Source organism: Nyctereutes procyonoides, unplaced genomic scaffold (assembly GCF_905146905.1).
Source record: "Nyctereutes procyonoides isolate TBG_1078 unplaced genomic scaffold, NYPRO_anot_genome, whole genome shotgun sequence".
Lineage (NCBI taxonomy): Eukaryota > Metazoa > Chordata > Mammalia > Carnivora > Canidae > Nyctereutes > Nyctereutes procyonoides.
Window position 1 is genome coordinate 15,377,824 of NW_026575122.1, and position 17,711 is coordinate 15,395,534.

General features: G+C 34.2%; 1 protein-coding gene across 7 annotated transcripts in view; it reads left to right on the top strand.

The window, feature by feature from the left end:
• The window catches only part of LRBA (LPS responsive beige-like anchor protein), a 732,259-nt gene that overhangs the window by 174,252 nt on the left and 540,296 nt on the right, over positions 1-17,711 (top strand). For all 7 annotated transcript variants that reach the window (XM_055336397.1, XM_055336401.1, XM_055336402.1 and 4 more), the window contains exons 23-30: positions 1,919-2,971; positions 3,985-4,163; positions 5,171-5,324; positions 5,708-5,888; positions 9,452-9,579; positions 10,076-10,183; positions 13,878-14,037; positions 17,131-17,578. In XM_055336397.1, the coding sequence (XP_055192372.1) occupies positions 1,919-2,971; positions 3,985-4,163; positions 5,171-5,324; positions 5,708-5,888; positions 9,452-9,579; positions 10,076-10,183; positions 13,878-14,037; positions 17,131-17,578 (2,411 nt within the window). The remainder of the gene's footprint in view (positions 1-1,918; positions 2,972-3,984; positions 4,164-5,170; positions 5,325-5,707; positions 5,889-9,451; positions 9,580-10,075; positions 10,184-13,877; positions 14,038-17,130; positions 17,579-17,711) is intronic.

The following is a 17,711-nucleotide window of genomic DNA, read 5'->3' on the forward strand; positions in this document are numbered from 1 at the left end:
TCATAATAATATATATATATATATATATATCCTTAGAGACCTTCCTCAGTTATTCTGGTTCAACACACCCTCTGACCTAGACTGTCATCTTCAGTTACTCTCTTTATTCCTTTTCAAAGTTCTTACTATTACTTGACATTATCTTATTTTTTGTATGTTTATTTTCAGGTTCTTTCATTAGAATAGAAGTTCCATGAAGGCAGGGACATTGTGTTGTTTTATCACACAGTGCTTGGCATGTTTGGATGTTCAGTCAGTTTTGCTGAATAAGTACTGAGGAATTGGTCAATTAAAATAATTTAGTTCTGGTAGAGTGTGTGACTGTTAATCTCAGGGTTGTGAGTTCAAGCCTCACACTGGGTGTAGAGCCTTGATAAAAAACAACCAACCAACCAACCAACTTGGTTCAAGAAAATATTCGCTTTCTGGTTATAAAAGATATTGATATTTTGTTGATGTTTACTGTGCTATTTTACTCTTTAATGTGGAGCATATGCATTTCATTTTGAAATATTCAAAAAAGTTTCCTGGGATGCCTGGGTGGCTCAGCGGTTGAGCGTCTGCCTTCGGCTCAGGGCGTGATCCCAGGGTCACAGGATCAAGTCCTACATCGGGCTCCCTGCATGGAGCCTCCTTCTCCCTCTGTCTGTGCCTCTGCCTCTCTCTCTCTCTGTGTCTCTCATGAATAAATAAATAAAATCTTAAAAAAAAAAGTTTCCCAAATGTATACAATTAGGAAAATGTTTATTTCCTAAACATTTTTATTTTGAGCTGTATCTCATATGGGCATGAGCATACTGTAAATACTCCGAGTAAGGGCTAGTAAATAAGCTATAGAAAAAATGTTTGCATAATGCATTATTTATACATTTGTTTGCCTTTTACCCATGTGTGTACATGCCTATGATTCAAAAAGGCATATAGACCTTTGTGCACAAACAAATTATCTTTTGTCATTTATTACCATCCTCCCATACTAGGGTTCAATAAAGCTTTGTTGACTAAAGGTTCAATTTACCATATATATTATAATAATGTAGGCTACAGGTACAAACAGTTCTAGGATTGGTAAACTATTAATTATGCCTATAGTTTTTGCATGCATTACACTTCTTTTTTTTTTTTTTAACACTTCCTGTTATAACACCAGTGGCAATCACATAATGGTCCCTAAAGTAATCCTTGATAAGAAAATTATCAAGGTAAAGGGGTATAAGGCTAATAATATAAGATGTTCGCACTGCCAGTTACATAGTAGTCACTCACATGGAAGTGGAATGGATGGATGGATGGATGGATGGATGACTTGGAACTTTCAGGTTATATTTATTTTGACCAGTGTTTAGACTTTGAAAATAGTGGTTGACCTTTGGGGATGGTTGGATTCTTTTTTTTTTTTTTCCATTTCATTTCATGTATTAGCTTAGTAAGAAATATTTTTACTAAATATATGGAAAACTGCTATAAGAGTGGACATAATTAATTGATTTTTTAATTCCCTGAAGAGGATAAATCATGGGGAAATGGGTTTTCATTGCAGTTGAAACAATGTATTATTTAGTGCACAAACCATTCACAGTGTATATATTTAGATACACAATGGTATATGTTTAGATCCTGGTACAAGTTACAGAGGTCAGTAGAGTGTGTTCTTTTCATATGTGTTTAAAAAATAGGCTAAGTAGGGATGTTCTTATTGTGGCTTAGTGCTTTGCTGCTTGTTAGCATTAAGTCTAGCTATCATTTTTTTGACTATTTTGTTTTTTGTGATTGACTACTTTATAAGATAAGGGTATTCTAGGATGATTATTGCATTATATTATACCACTTATTTGAAAAGTTGTTAAATATTTTCATTTTATGTTCTATATACTATCTTTTTTTTAAAGCATATTTTGATTGTATGTTCTTCATCTAGGTCACTTTTGAAATACACAAAGAAAATCTTGCCAGTATGTTCAGGGAACACCAGGGAAAAGTTGATGAACAAATAGGGCAGTGTTCAAATTCAGTTGAAGCCAACTCTGCCATTAGCAGGGATGTTAATGTTTCAGTAGCATCCCAGCAAACAAGTATGAAGGCTTGTCCTGTGTCTCCACATAACACCAGAAATAGTGATGAAAAGTCAACTATTGAGAAGACAGTTTCAGTAGACTCTGTTTCCAGCGTTGGACTGCCAACTCCTAATGCATCTAATGAAGAAAGGCAAACTGGCCAAGAAAGTCAGGAGTTACTAGATGAAGTCCATTTAGAAGAAACATTGATAAATGAAACAATTAATACAGGTGATTTGGAAGTATCCTCTGATATGATAGACGCTGAGACTGTTTCCTCTAATTCTTTTAAAATGAGTTGCAAAAATATAATGACTATTAGTGAAGTAACTGCTTCTGTAAGTTCTCCTTCAGAAGAAGATGCCTCAGAGGTACCTGAATTTTTGGATAAGTCTATAGTAGAGGAAGATGATGATGATTATGTAGAACTGAAGGTAGAAAGTAGTCCTACTGAGGAAGCCAGTCTACCCACAGAGCTCCAAGAAGATAGTTTGTCTCCAGCTGCATCTGAAGCCAGTGAAAGACTGGACATGCTTAGTAATGACAACAAATTAGTATTTCAAGAGCAAGAATCTGTAAGTAAGAAGCAAAGTGACAGTGAAACTCAAGATTCCAAAGATTCTGGAATTTTGACTATGACAGCATCAGGGTCTTCAGCTACCTCACCAGACATTATTGTTTCCCAGACACCTGTACAATCAGATGTTGGGGAGATGCTACAGGAAGGGAAGAAAACAACTAACTTTGCTAGAGAAACCAAAGTAGTTGGTGATTCTCCTGTCTTTGAGGCTCCTACCACTTCTGAGCAGAGGATTGCTAAATTGGATGTTTCCAGTGTTGCTACAGATACTGAGAGATTGGAATTGAAGGCCAATACAAACATGGAAACATCTCAACCTCATCAACCTGTGCTTGAGGTGATTATATTTATTGTCTTCCTGAAGTGTATTTGCATTGAATTAATAGTGCAAGGGTATATACTTAAATTTTATTTTACTTTGGAGTTGGTTCATAGCCTATTTGCAATTATATAAATACAATGAATGTAAAGATTACATTTGTTATCTTTAGCACAAAATTTTAGTGAGTTCATTAAATGGCAGCTTTTATTATTATTTTCACTACAGCACCAGCAAAAGTTAATACTTTCAAGCTTTAGGATTGTAATAATTCTATTTTATAAAGCAAATATTGGAAATATTTGCCTTTACCTTTTATTTGATAACCCAGTACTAGTACATTCTATCTCTGGCAAAATCTAGGGTTGTCTTCCTTCAGAACTACCTGCCAGTGCATGATTTTATATATAAAGTATGTAGTGTAAAATTCCTTCCATGTGGACAGACCATAAGATCTATTTAATTTATAAGAGGGGAGGAGACTTTCTGAGATCTAGAGGTACAGCTTCCTGCTTTACTAGTATCTCAGAGGGATTCATGAGACAGTACATGTTGTCATTTCCCACTTCTGTTCAACCAACCGTTTTGTTGGTTCTTAATTCTGTTATCTTCATGTTTGTTTTTAATTCTAATCAATTTATAATCTAGATACTGCCTTTCATTCATGCTGCTAATTTTCAAACCTAAGAACTTCCTGATTCTTTTATAAAATACTACATTTGTTGGTGGTAATAATAACATGATTGCAAGCTGGTTATTGTTGAATTATGGTAGTTAGCATTTTTGATAACTTTGTTTTAATGTATTAAATTTCAATGTTATTACTTATTGATAATTTTTCTCTAGTTTGGTTCCTTAGTATTAAATTTCAGTGTTATTACTCATTGATAATTGTTCTCTAATTTGGTTCCATAGTATCCTTATTTTTCTTTAATTTAGTTCTTTAGTGATTATTTGTTAGATGAATGGCAAAGAAGCTATTATTAATACCTTCTTTGAAGTTGAACTTATTTTATTACTTTCTGTATTAGGTGTCAAGGCAGCAGGAGGAACCAGGTCAAGGAATAGTACCAGATGGAGTTAATGGACAAAGGAGGGATTCCAGATCTGCTATGTTTCGTATTCCTGAGTTCAAATGGTCTCAAATGCATCAACGTTTGCTCAACGATCTATTATTTGCAATAGAAACAGATATACAGATGTGGAGAAGGTTTGTCTATATGTTTGTAGACTAAACTTTATTCACACTTTGTGTATAGTCTTTGTTTTTTTTTTTTTTTTTTTTTTTTAGAGAGAGGAATAGAGAATCTTAAGCTCTGTGCCCAGTGCAGAACCCAGCATGGGGCTTGATCTCACAACCTTGAGATCATGATCTGAGCCCAAATCTATAGTCAGATGCTTAACTGATTAAGCCACCCAGGTACCCTGGGTTTTGTTTTCTAAGAAGTTTATATAGTTAACATTTTACAATTAATTTCAGGCATTTGGCAAAAAAGTAGAATATAAATTCTATGGTAGGGTTTATTCTCTATTGTAAAAATGAGCTACCCTGTCTGAATTACAAAAACTTGAAAATCAGAGATTTTTTCTTTAAAAAGCTTGCAAATTTCCTGTAGCATATTTTATAGCATATAATTCACCTAAAGATAGATCTACCAAAGTGGTTTATTACTAGAAGTACTAAAAAAAAAAAAATTAGACCTTAAGTATAACATCTAATTCTCCAGTATAGTTTTGGTATAAGACTTCTATATATTTCAGATTATCTGTTGTATGATTTATGATTTTAAAATGCCTAATTGGTTTATTGTTATTTGTATACTACACTTACACTGTTTGAAAACATTTTATAGCATTATCTAAGAAAATGTTAATAGAAAATTCATTTTTAATAGCACATTTAACACCATTTACCTCTTAATTTTTGCTACATGACTTCTCAATTTTGTTCCCAGTTAAGGATAATTCAACTTTTTGTATACAAGATGAATAGTGTTATATATTTCAGCACTGAAAAGGGGCATGGATAGGATCTCCTGATATGGAATGGTCTGCATCTTCTGAGGAAGTACATCCCCAACATTCCTGCTGCATCATTATCATTACCTCAGCTTTCAAGATGAAGCAAAAGCACCTTCTTATCCTCCCTCCCCTCAAGTAGGCAAACTGATTTCTTTTCTTTAGCTTTATCAGTAAACATCATTTATCTTTGGACAGCCATTCAACAAAGACAGTTATGGACTTCGTGAATAGCAGTGATAATGTCATCTTTGTACACAACACAATTCATCTCATCTCTCAAGTGATGGACAATATGGTCATGGCTTGTGGGGGTATACTGCCATTGCTTTCAGCTGCTACATCGGCTACAGTAAGGACTTTACTATATAAATTAGTGTGAAAACGATTGTTATGCATCTTTCTTGATTAAAAGTTGAATGTGGTGGTTATTATGTATCATAGGTGCTGTAACCCAGATGTAACAGGATCTTTTAGTTACCTGAAAGGACCTTAAATCTGTTCTAGGAATGAAAGGACTTCTTAGGAATGAGTCAGCTAGTGAATATGACTGATGGTGGCTCACCCATACATTTCCATTGCCTTCTTTTTAGATGAAAAAGGAAATCATTCTGTTGAACTAGATATCTGAGAGCATGGCTTTTTATAGAACTTAGAGTTTTGGGGGAACATATCTAAGAAAACTGGATTTTGATCAGAATGTACATGTAAATGTCAAATTTTCTTCCTTAACAGCATGAGCTGGAGAATATTGAACCTACTCAGGGCCTTTCAGTAGAAGCCTCTGTGACATTTTTGCAGAGGCTAATCAGCCTTGTGGATGTGCTTATATTTGCAAGCTCTCTTGGCTTTACTGAAATTGAAGCTGAAAAAAATATGTCTTCTGGTGGAATTTTGCGACAGTGTCTCCGACTAGGTGAGATGTTAAAACCCATTAGTTAGGAATTTACTTGAACATTTTTCAGTAATCTTGACATATTAGATTGAAAATTATCTTTTACCTGTTGGTGTAAAAATGTGTACTAAACAGTTTGTCATATCCTTTTTTTTTTTAACCTCCAAAGAGTGAGGATTATGTGTGTATTATGCTATAGTAGTAGTTACAAAGTTGTCTAGAAGAAGGACGAGTTTTGAAAAATCTATGTTGATTGTGGTCACCATTACCACTGTTCCTCTGATCTTTGCTCAAAAGTAGTGCTTCACAATTTTTAAGATGATTCATACATAAGAATCACCAGAGGATCTTGTTAAAATGCAGTTATATAGGTCTGAGGTGAGGTCTATAATTGTCTAACAAATCCCAGGTAATGTTGAAATTGTTCTCTTACAAACACACTTGAGTAGCAAGGTTCTAAACAGCATCATTCCAGTACAACCTTTATCAAACTAAGATATGGTAATTTGTTAAAGCAGTTCCTAAAAATATTAAATCTCCTTGTCCTGAAGGCAGTTTTTGCTTAGGTAAAAGTCAAAATACATGACAAGAATTTTTATTGTCATCAGGGCTTCCTTTGAGTAAAGCAGAATGATTTTTCTCTGTGGAGAAGATTTCTTGTATCTATTTGTAAATACTAACAGTATTAGCTTATTAAATGGAGAAAAGCAATTAGGGAGAAGGGGATGAAGAAATGGAAGCAAAACCATTAGGAACCATGGCCATGTGAAGATAGATCAGAAATAAGGCATCTGTGGAAATGTTGAAAGTGGAAAATCTAATTAGTTCATGAAATATTTTCCCATTTTTAGCAGAAATAACTGTTACATAAACAAACTTTTTTGGTGCAACGATTATTTTTACTCGGTACTATTCAAAGCACTTTTAAACTTAGGATGCTCTAATGAACTCGATGTAACTATTTTTAGAAATTTGGTGTAAAGCTTTGATTCAAACGGTGAATATGTAAAAGCAAAAACTGTCATTTATTGTCTACTGTTATTTTTTATTATAGATTTTCAGTGAGCCAGCAATTATTTTCTTTTATTCATGAGGATATTTGAGATCAGAGAAATAGGAAACTTATTCCAAGTCCAAAAGCTATAATTGGTGAAGTTAGAATTTGAATATAGTTTAACTTTCTTTCAGTTTTAACATACTTCCTTATATTTTTTTAGTAATATAATTAAAATATTTGACTCTGTTAATTTTGTATATGCCATTTTATCAACTTTGCCACTTTTCTATAAAGAGTGTGTTTCGGGAATTAAAAGTATATGGCTACACTATCAATATTTCACTGTCCTGAAGCATTAAATTCAGAAATGAGGGAAATACTCTGTCTCCCTCATTTCCATAATTCAATCTATCCTAGCACCATGTCTTCTATATGCAAGTGAGATTCAGAAAACGACTTGTTCAGGATCTCTTTAATAGAGTATGGTAAGCTTGGTAAATAATCCAAATATTTGATCTCTGGTTTTTTTCATGCTTGTTCTTTCCTGAGGTTGGAGGTAAGAAGGCAGTACAGCAACAGTAAGAGTAACTTGTACTACTGAGACTGATGAATGTGGCATGGTTTATAACTTTGTGTATCGATACCAAAACTGGAATTTATGCAACCTGGGACAAAAGTAATACAAAAGTTATTTTCCTAGGCCTGATTTTAATTTTGACAGAGTAGTATTCTATATTCTTCCTTTTCTCACTATGTTCCTTGTCTACTTTTCCCTAGTTTTTGTTCTCTTCTTGCAACTTTCTGAATACTTTCCTGTCTCACTTCTTTGTCTGCTAGCCATATAAAGTTTGGTACTTAGAGTCCACAGAGAAGTTTGCTATCTTGTTCCTTTTTTAAAAAAATTTTATTTATTCGTGAGAGACAGAGAGAGAGGGAGAGAGAGGCAGAGACACAGGCAGAGGGAGAAGCAGGCTCCATGTAGGGAGCCCGATGTGGGATTCTATCCCCAGTCTCCAGGATCACACCCTGGGCTGAAGGTGGCTCTAAACCGCTGAGCCACCCAGGCTGCCCTGCTATCTTGTTCCTCATTTGCTCTTCTACTCTTGTTCAGTTCAAATGCCCTGAAAGCTACTGATTTGATTGAGAATTGAGATGATTTACATGCAATCAAACAATTCATGATCATTTTTGCATTACCTAATTCATCATTTAAACCTAAAAATTAATTTCTGAAAGTAACTACCTGATTGGGGAGACATAGAGAGAGGTAATTATTTTTTTTAAACAGGTGATTCATTTAATTTAGTACTTATTTTAAGTTGTTGTAAATGTTACAACCAAATTCTTAAATTTACATAATTCTTTCAGTGGTTAGCAAACAATGCTATTACAGACTCTATAATAGTTTATAATCACATATAACATGAAGGCTATAGGATTTATGCTCAGAAAAGATCACCATTTTGAGTATGGCATTTGTGAAAGTCAGAAACAAAGAAAGGTTAGTATCTGGTAGTAATATACTGAAACATCAAATCTTAAAGATTTGGGGATACCATGGCTTACAAACATACTGGTTTCTACTGGATAAAATTATTATTATTTTGAGTATGGTTGACACATTGTTACATTGGTTTCAGGTATACAACTTAGTGAGTTGAAAGGTTTGTATATTAGTCTGTGTCCAGTTACATTGCTATTACAGTATCATTGACTATTTCTTATGTTCTGCTTTTAATTCCCATGACTTACTCATGCCATATGTGAAGGCCTATAAATCTCTCTCTCCCCTTCACCCATTTTGCCCACCTCCTATTTACCCTCTCCTCTGGTAACCATCAGTTGTGTTCTTGTTTTCATAGGCCTGATTATGCTTGTTGTTTATTTTTTCCCCTAGATTCCATTTATGAGTGGGATTATATGATATTTGTCTTTCTCAGTTTGACTTATTTCATTTAGCATAATACTAGAGAGGTTATTTGGACTGTATATTAATTAGAGTCTCTTTTCTGTCCCCACCTTTTATATGGTTTTAATGAAAGCCAGTTAAATGTAGACACTGTAAATATTTTCTATAAATGCTGTACCCTCTATCAGTCTCTATTAAAGTCATGCTATAATGATACATAATAAGAAAAACATGCAAATTTTAACTATTTTACTTTAGTGAAGGTGATGGAAGGTTATTATCCTAGACAAGTTCATGGCAGTGTGATTTGCTTTATATTTTTTTCTACCTTTCAGTTCTTCCCTATCTTTTCCTAATTTTTTTCCCCTATCTTTTCCTTAATAAAAGATTGTCCTAGCTTAGCTTAAGTGAGATCTAAGAAACATTAGCCTGTTGATTAAGATTCCTGAAATGATTCTCTCTTAGCAGTGGTTCCTGATAGAGTAGCTAACAAAGTCAGAAAACAAACAGGTGACAAAGTCATTTGACTAAATGTCCCTGACATTTTAGGGATTTGCTGAAAGTAATCTGTTTCAAATAAAAGCTTTATGTAAGTCATATTGTGTAGGTGATTTTTATCAGTTTCAAAATCTTAAATAAAATTTTCTTTTCTTGCCCAATCTTCTCCTTAAACTACAGTGTGTGCAGTGGCAGTAAGGAATTGTTTAGAGTGTCAACAGCATTCACAGCTGAAAGCTAGAGGAGATACAGTCAGAGGCCAGAAAACAATGCATAGCTTGATTCCCATGGGGAAATCTGCAGCGAAGGTAAGCATACAGAATAATTAATTAAATAAAGTGCCTCTTACTTTACGATTAAGATCTTAAATTTATTTGTTCATTTCAACATAAAGTTAAATAAATCTGACAGAGGTTCTAAAATAGTTATTTTAGTCTGTGGACATAGCATTCAAATATTTGTCTTTAAATATACAGTAAAGATTTGCTTATACTTAATCTTGTCTACTTTTCCAAATGTTTACTTTTCTTGTGTCTTTGATACCTTTTCCTTTGAATATGTCAATTTGTATTTCATGTACTTGGTGATTTAGTGTAAAGTGTGTTTTTTCCTTTATGGCTTCCTTCTGTAACCCACACCTCTATTCCTGTACCCAAAAAAAGAAGAGAGAAGTAAGTAGGAAAAATAAACTGGAAAAAAACAGTGTTACAGTTATTATTTTTTTTTCTGGTACTTGGAATGCTGTGCTAATTTTTTTTAATTTCTGTGTAATGTATATATATATATATTTGTTGTCTTAAATAGAGTCCAGTGGACATTGTAACTGGTGGTATATCTCCAGTAAGAGATTTTGAGAAGCTCCTACAAGACATGGATATTAATCGGCTTAGGGCAGTTGTCTTCAGAGACATAGTAAGTAACAGTATTTCTTTCACATACTCTTAGCTGATTCATATTTCCTCCTAGGCCCAAAGTATTGATCATGAGAACTCTTTGTAATATAAAATAGTTGAGTAGATATAAGAAGGACTAGAAACTAATTCTTTTGATAGTGATTTTAGAATCTTAGAATATTGGAAAGTGTTGTTTATATAAAGGGAGTTAATATATCAGAATAATGATGCTAAAAAGAATAATACATTATTACATATTAAGCACTGTAAGTGCTTTAAATGTAGGAGGTCCAACGACTTCTTGAGATGAGTACTTTTGTAATTACCATTTTATAAATGAGGAATCTGAGGCACAAAGACCTTTAATAACTTTTTCAAGCTAACAGAGCTAGTAAAAGATAGGATTCCAACTCAGCAGTCTTAAAATCCCGAATCTACACTCTGAAAGTAATGGAATGTTCAAATTCTGAATAGCATATTATTTTTACTGAACATTGGATATTTTTTCCCCTCAAAGGAACAGAATTATGATACAAAGGTATATGATGAAATGGTGTGTAGGGTGGTTTTAATTTTTAAAAAATGTTTGTTTTAGTTGATTTTCATATAATGGCACAGTTTCACATACAGATTATAAGATTGTATGAGAGTCTAAGGGGAAAATAAAAATTATTTGTAATCCTACTCATCAGCATTTGTAGTATTATCATTCGTAAATATTTATTGAATACTTAACTGCCTGTTTAGTACAGGATATTCTGCAAGTTTCTTTTTATCAACTTTATAACTTCAATTTTTAATTTTCCCCTCTTCTTTTTGTAGAGCTTTAGTCCTCTCTTGAGTTCTTGACTAAGTTTTATACACATACACATATACAATTTGTTAATCGTTATTAGCTATAGTTAATAGTTAATTGAATGCTTACTGCATTTTAAGCAAAGAACTGGATGTTCTGTTTCATTTAAGTCATGCAATAATCCTATGAGAAAGAAGTATTAGGTTAAATAATCTCTTTAAGATTACATAAGTAGTGCGATGCCTGGGTGCCTCAGCCTTTGAGCATCTACCTTCTGCTCAGGGCGTGATCCTGGGATCCCGGATCCAGTTCCAGGTTCTGCATTGGGCTCCCTGCAGGGAGCCTGCTTCTCCCTCTGCCTGTCTCTGCCTCTATTTCTCTCTCTGTGTGTGTCTCTCATGAATAAATAAATAAATCTTTAAAAAAAATTACACAAGTAGTAAGAGGTAGAAGTGGGTTAGGATCTAGGGAATCTGGTTCTTGAAATTTTGATCTTAACCATTAGGTATACTGCCTCCCTAGATCTCCATTTATTTGCTTTTTGGTAGCTGTATCATTCCTTTAATTAAACCATTAACTTTTGTTTTTTTCAGAACCGACTGACTGTGGTTCATTTTGGGACCAAATAATGCTGCTGCTTTCTCTCCCCTCTTTTTTCATTGAATCCATTGCCCTATAGCTTTTTCTTATAGCGATCTTTAAAAATCTGTAATAGGTAATAACTCTTTTGCTTTAAATATTCTCTGATGGCTTCCCATAGCACTTAAAATGAAATAAAAGCTCTTCATCCTGGCTCTGTATGATTTGGCTTTTTTGAAACTTTTTTTTTTTTTTAAGTTTTATTTATTCACAAGAGACACACAGAGGCAGAGACTCAGCCAGAGGGAGAAGCAGGTTCCCTGTGGGGAGCCCGATGTCGGACCCTATCCCAGGACCCCAGGATCACGACCTGAGCCAAAGGCAGCTGCTCAACCACTGAGCCATCCAGGTGCCCCTTTTTGGGACTTTTAAACAAGTTTTTATATTATGCTGTTTGGAGAGAGGTAGAATGTCTCCTATATTTAACATGTATTTCTGAAAGTAATAAATAATCAAAAAAATTTTTTATAATAAAGTTTTATAATCACCTTGTAGAAGTTTTAGAAAAAAGACCATGTTTCCCAGACTCTGTCCCAGAGATTTTTTTTTCCCCATCCACAAAGTTTGATGAAAAAGGTAATGACCTTAGATTGACAATGTAAAGAAGCTATTACCCTGAGGGTTAAGTGCTAAACTTTTTAATCACTCTAATCTGAATTCACATTTGCCTTTAGGTAAATTATTTCTCTAGGCCTCATCTTGTTCAGAGGGGTTAATGAAATGTGTTTGAAGTATGTAGGATAGTCCCTGATCCATTTTAAGTTTTCAGTAAGTGACAGCTACAATTGAAAACAAATTTATTTTGGGATTTAGGACCTAAACATATGGATCTATTGGATATTTCTTATTGGACAGAAATCAGGCTTACACTATGAATTTCGTACTGTAATAAGTAAATATTGAACATATTAAACGGTTAAATAAATATTTATGGGTAAATGATTTGTAATAGATTAAGAAGTTAAGATCATGGGGCACCTAAGTGTGTCAGTCAGTTGAATGTCTGACTCTTGATTTCTGCTCAGGTCATGATCTCAGGGTCGTTAGTTCGAGCCCCGCCTTCATGCTCCACTATCAGTGCAGAATCTGCTTGTCCCTCTCCCTCCCCTCGTCCCCCTCCTCTTGCTTGCTCTCTTTCAAACAAACAAACAAACAAATAAATCTTTAAAAAAAGATCAAGTAAGTTTTTTGCCCACATTTTAATGTTAATATCATTAGCAACAGTTATTATAATAGTGTTAGGATTGTGTGACAGCAGAACACAGGAGTGTCTAGAAAAAAAGAATGGTTAATAAAAAAGGGAAAATGTGCATTTATCTTTTCCATCAAGACTAATAAGGTCTTGCATATGAGCCAAAGGGTACCATAGATTCTTATCAGATTACAAATACTTCTAATATTTGCATCAAGTGGAAATGTTCAGGTAGAGCAATGATATCTCCTTATTTCCCAGAAATTATGTCAAATGCATTTAGTTTCATTTGCACCATTAGTTGCTATTTATTTATCTGTTCAGCAATGGTCTCTGTTTCCCTTATCCTAAGTTTATCTGTTACTCAAGGTACCTTTAGTTTTCAGAATTTGATGAACAAGTTTGAGTTTTCCCTTCAAATTATTTTGAAATGTTATCAGAATAGTGATATGTGCAGGGTCCCTTTGAAGATGGAGATTTTGACCAGATGAAAGAGGTTATCGATGCAGACATGTGGGTAATCTGTAGAGCTAAGATGAAGCCCTGGTCTCTTGTAGAGGTCAGTCTAGTTTGTCCTTTTCTTTCCGGCAGACACTGTATTTTCAATTTTAGACACTTGATTGTACTATTTAAAATAGTCCTGAGAATTCCTTTGGGATCCTGTTCTGTATTTGATTACCTCACTTTTTTTTCCCGAATGATTGTCTTTTAGGAAAATTGATAATTGTGATTTTTAATACATGTTTTAATTCTTATGATTAGAAGTCAAAATAATTATTCATATATAATGATAATTTCTCATTTGATTAATCTTGTAAGGTATATTGGACCATTGTCTTCAGACTAAGTTACTTAATTTTCAAAAACAAGCCAAGTTCTCTCTACATATTTCACAAGCATAAAGCCTCTCATTTATAGGCATTTTTCCAAAAGTCTTTGCCTAATCTTTGCTGAGGTGAATTTATTATTTTCTGCATATATTGAAAGATTTATGGACATGTTTTATACTTAAATGTTGTCATATGAAATAAGCTTGGTACCTCTTATTTAATAGTGGCATGATCAACTACTTTTATTTTTCCCTAGGAGGATAGCAAACAAGCTCAGTTTTTAGCGTTGGCAGTTGTATACTTTATCTCTGTTCTTATGGTCTCAAAGTACAGAGACATTTTGGAACCCCAAAATGAAAGACGTAACCAGTCATTTAAGGAAACTGGTAGTGAAAGTGGGAATTTATCACTTCCTGGTAAGTTTCTGTATCTTATTCTCTATCATCCAAAATTCAAGTAAAACATTTCCTAATAGGGGTACCTGGTTGGCTTAGTAGTTGAGCATCTGCCTTTGGCTCAAGTCATGAAACCTGGGTCCTCGGAATTGAGTGCCCTGCAGGGAGCCTGCTTCTTCCTCTGCCTATGTCTCTGCCTCTCTCTCTCCTTGTCTCTCATGAGTAAATAAATAAAATCTTAAAAAAACTCCAAAAAACTATTACTTAATAATTAAAATACTGATTCTGGAATTTAAATGCACTTATGTATAAAGTGAGATTGTACATTTTTAAATTAACAACTAAATATTTTAATTTAATACCATGTATTTAATTCCAATTGGGAGATGATACTTCTTTTTGAATTAAAACATAATTAAGAAAATGTTATCCTTTACAAATATAGGATAACATTTTTGTTTGCTTTGGCATTTATTGTAAAGGATAAATAATACATATTCTTTCTAAGAGATTTGTTAACAAAAAACTGTAATAGAAGTTATAGAAGTAGTTATAGAAGTAGGTGCAGGTTATAGTTGTATATTTAGAGAAGCAGCTATTACAGTTGTAGCAGTAGCTACCACTTTGTGGAAGTTATTTATTTATTTAATAAACATTCATTCAGTACCTGGGAGGTACTTGGGTATATTCATGAACAAAAGAGGGAAAAAATTTCTTCCCTCTGGAGTTTATAGTCTAGTGAGAGGAGATAGAAAAGAAGTACATGTAATAAATTGTATAGTGTTTTAGAAGGTAGCAGTACTACAAAAAGATAAAATCCAACAGAAAAAAATATCAAGAATGACCAGGAGAAATGGACTGTGAAATTGTTATTCTAAGGAAAATGAAGAATTATTTGAAGGTTTTTGAGAGAGGAGTTACAATTGACTTAAGTTTTTAAAAGTAACAGTTGGGATTCTGTATGGAGAATATACTCTAGAGAGCAAGGAAAAAAAAATCAGTGTTTTAGTTAATGTACTGCTGTGTAACATACTACCTTGAAGCTCAGTGGCTAAAACGATAACTGTTTTAGTCTTGTTATCATGATTCTGTGACTGTGGTTTGGACAGGGCACAGTGGGGATAATTCATCCCTGCTCTAAATGATGTTTGCTGTGGCCTGAGATGCCTTTTCTACTCATATATCTACTGCTTGGATGGCTCAAGAATTGAGGCTGACTGACTTGAAATGGCTCAGCTGGACATATATGTCTGAGGCTTTGGCACTTGTTCTCAGCTGAAATTCTTTTGTGTTCCTCCGTTAGTTTGGAGGGCCTATATCTTTTCGTGTAGTCTCTGTACATGTTTTCTTCTGCAAGAGAGCCAGCTTGCTTACACAGGTGTCAGGTGTTCAGTGATCCTGAGAAATGCGCAAGTTGCCAGACCTTTGTAACAGCTGGGCACAGAACTGGCCCACTGCCACATTCTATTGATTAAACTAAGTGAAGCTCAGCCCACATTCAAGGGGATGGATACCAGGAGGCATGGGCCAAAAGGATTGTTAATATAACAGTTTCACACAACCCAGTGGGAGGATATTGCAATAATCCAGGAAAGAATGGATATTGTGATGGACTAGGGTGGTAGCTATAGAGTTGGTGAGCAGTAGTCAGATTCTGGCTACATTTTGATGGTAGAACAGAATTTAAAATACTGGGTATGTGAAAGATGGAATGTTATCAAGAAGGATTATAAGGTGCAGTTGGACAGAAGGGGAAACATTTTTGGGAAAGATAAATTCAGTTTTCAACATGTTGAGTTTCAGATATTTTTTAGACGTAGAAGATGTAGAATAGGCACTTAATAAGTCTGACTTTTTTTTTGGTTAATATAGTAGTATTTTAAAACTTTAAGAGTGAATGAGATCACTAAGGGAATAAATGTTGATAGGGAGGGTAAGTGCTAAGTCCCTCCAACTCAAGAAATAAGGGAGAAAAATAAGTGAAGGAAATTAAGAAGGAACAACCAGTGAGGTAATAGATCAAAAACCGGAAGAGTATGATGTCCTGTTAGCCAAGTGAAAAAAAGTATTACCAGGTTGGAAGGAATGGTCATTTGCTGCTGCTGTGTCAAGTGCTATTAGGACCAAGAACTGACCATTGGGAGTAGCAAGATGGAGCATTTTTGTTGGAATGCAGTGAATGCCTAATTAGAGGGAATGAAAGAGGGAATAGATGGTGTTCCTTGTTGAACTACATGTTAAAGATTATTGAATTACTCTTGCATAATAAGAGGGATAACATGTTTTTTAGCAAGTAGAAACTGTGTTTGAGGGAGAAATCTTAGAGTTATTGTCCAAAGAAGTGACAATGTATAAAGGCACATTTTATGTGCCTTTGAAGTCCAAAACATTGTCCTATGTTCAGCAGATTGCAAGTAATTTGATGTATGAAGTGTGATGGCAAGAGTAGCAAGAGTTAAAGTTGTTGACCACCTACTACTTGCTGGGTGGGGATTGCTGTGGGCACAGGCATTGTTATAGGTACTGGACATGAAGTGTTAAAGAGGACAAATTCCCTGCCTTGGTTAAGTTTACATTCTAGCGACTTCTATTATTGAAGTCTTGTATTTTATCCTAACGATTTTGGAGTTTTTCTTGTAGGCCAATGGCTTTCAACCTTGTGTTACTATCTATTGGTATGTCATACTCAGTTTGATGGGTTTTTCTCAGTTATCATTTATTATTTTTATATTTCTCATCATTTTATTAAAGCATCTATTTTGATTACAGGTATATTAATGCAATAATTATATAGTTCCTATAGTTTATTTTTCCCTTTTAGAACATGCTGTATATTTCATAATTTAAAATAGTAGATGGTGGGTGATGGGGATTAAGGAGTACACTTGCTGTGATGAACACAGGGTCACATGGGTAATACATGGAGGTGATGAATCACTACATTGTACACCTGAAACTTAATATAACACTGTATGTCAACTAGCTAAAATTAAAATAAAAACTTGAAAAGTTAAAGAAAAATAGTAGATGGCTGTTAATGTTAAGACTGAATGTACCCTTTAAAAATTGGTTCTAAAATTTTTTTGTTCTTAACTTTTCTTGTTTCTGGATAAGGTGTAGAAAATACACCATCAGCATTCAGCCCGTTAACACCAGCATCAGTGGAAGAATCTGAGAGCACATCATCTACTCGAAGGAGGGACTCAGGCCTTGGGGAAGAAACAGCTGTTGGCTTAGGAAACAGTGTGGATGTAGTTCCTCCTGTAACACCTCCAAGTGTCAGTGCAGGCCCAGATGCAATCAGTGAGGCACTGTGCACTCTTTCTTTAGAAGTCAATAAATCTCAGGAAACCAAAAATGATGGAGGAAATGAGTTGGATAACAAGGCTGCACCATCAGTTCCAGTTTCAAAAAATGTCAATGTGAAGGACATTCTTCGAAGCTTGGTTAATATACCAGGAGATGGAGTCACAGTGGATCCTGCCCTTCTGCCACCAGCCTGCCTTGGAGCTCTTGGTGACCTGTCTGTTGAACAACCTGTGCAGTTCAGATCTTTTGATAGGTACTATAAATAGTCTTTTGTATTGATCTGCTTATATTTATAAATTCTAAATACTTAAAAGGTTAACAGGAATTTAACTGCTAAATTTTGTAGCTTCAGCATTAGAAATGGATGTTTTGATTTAGTTTATAAA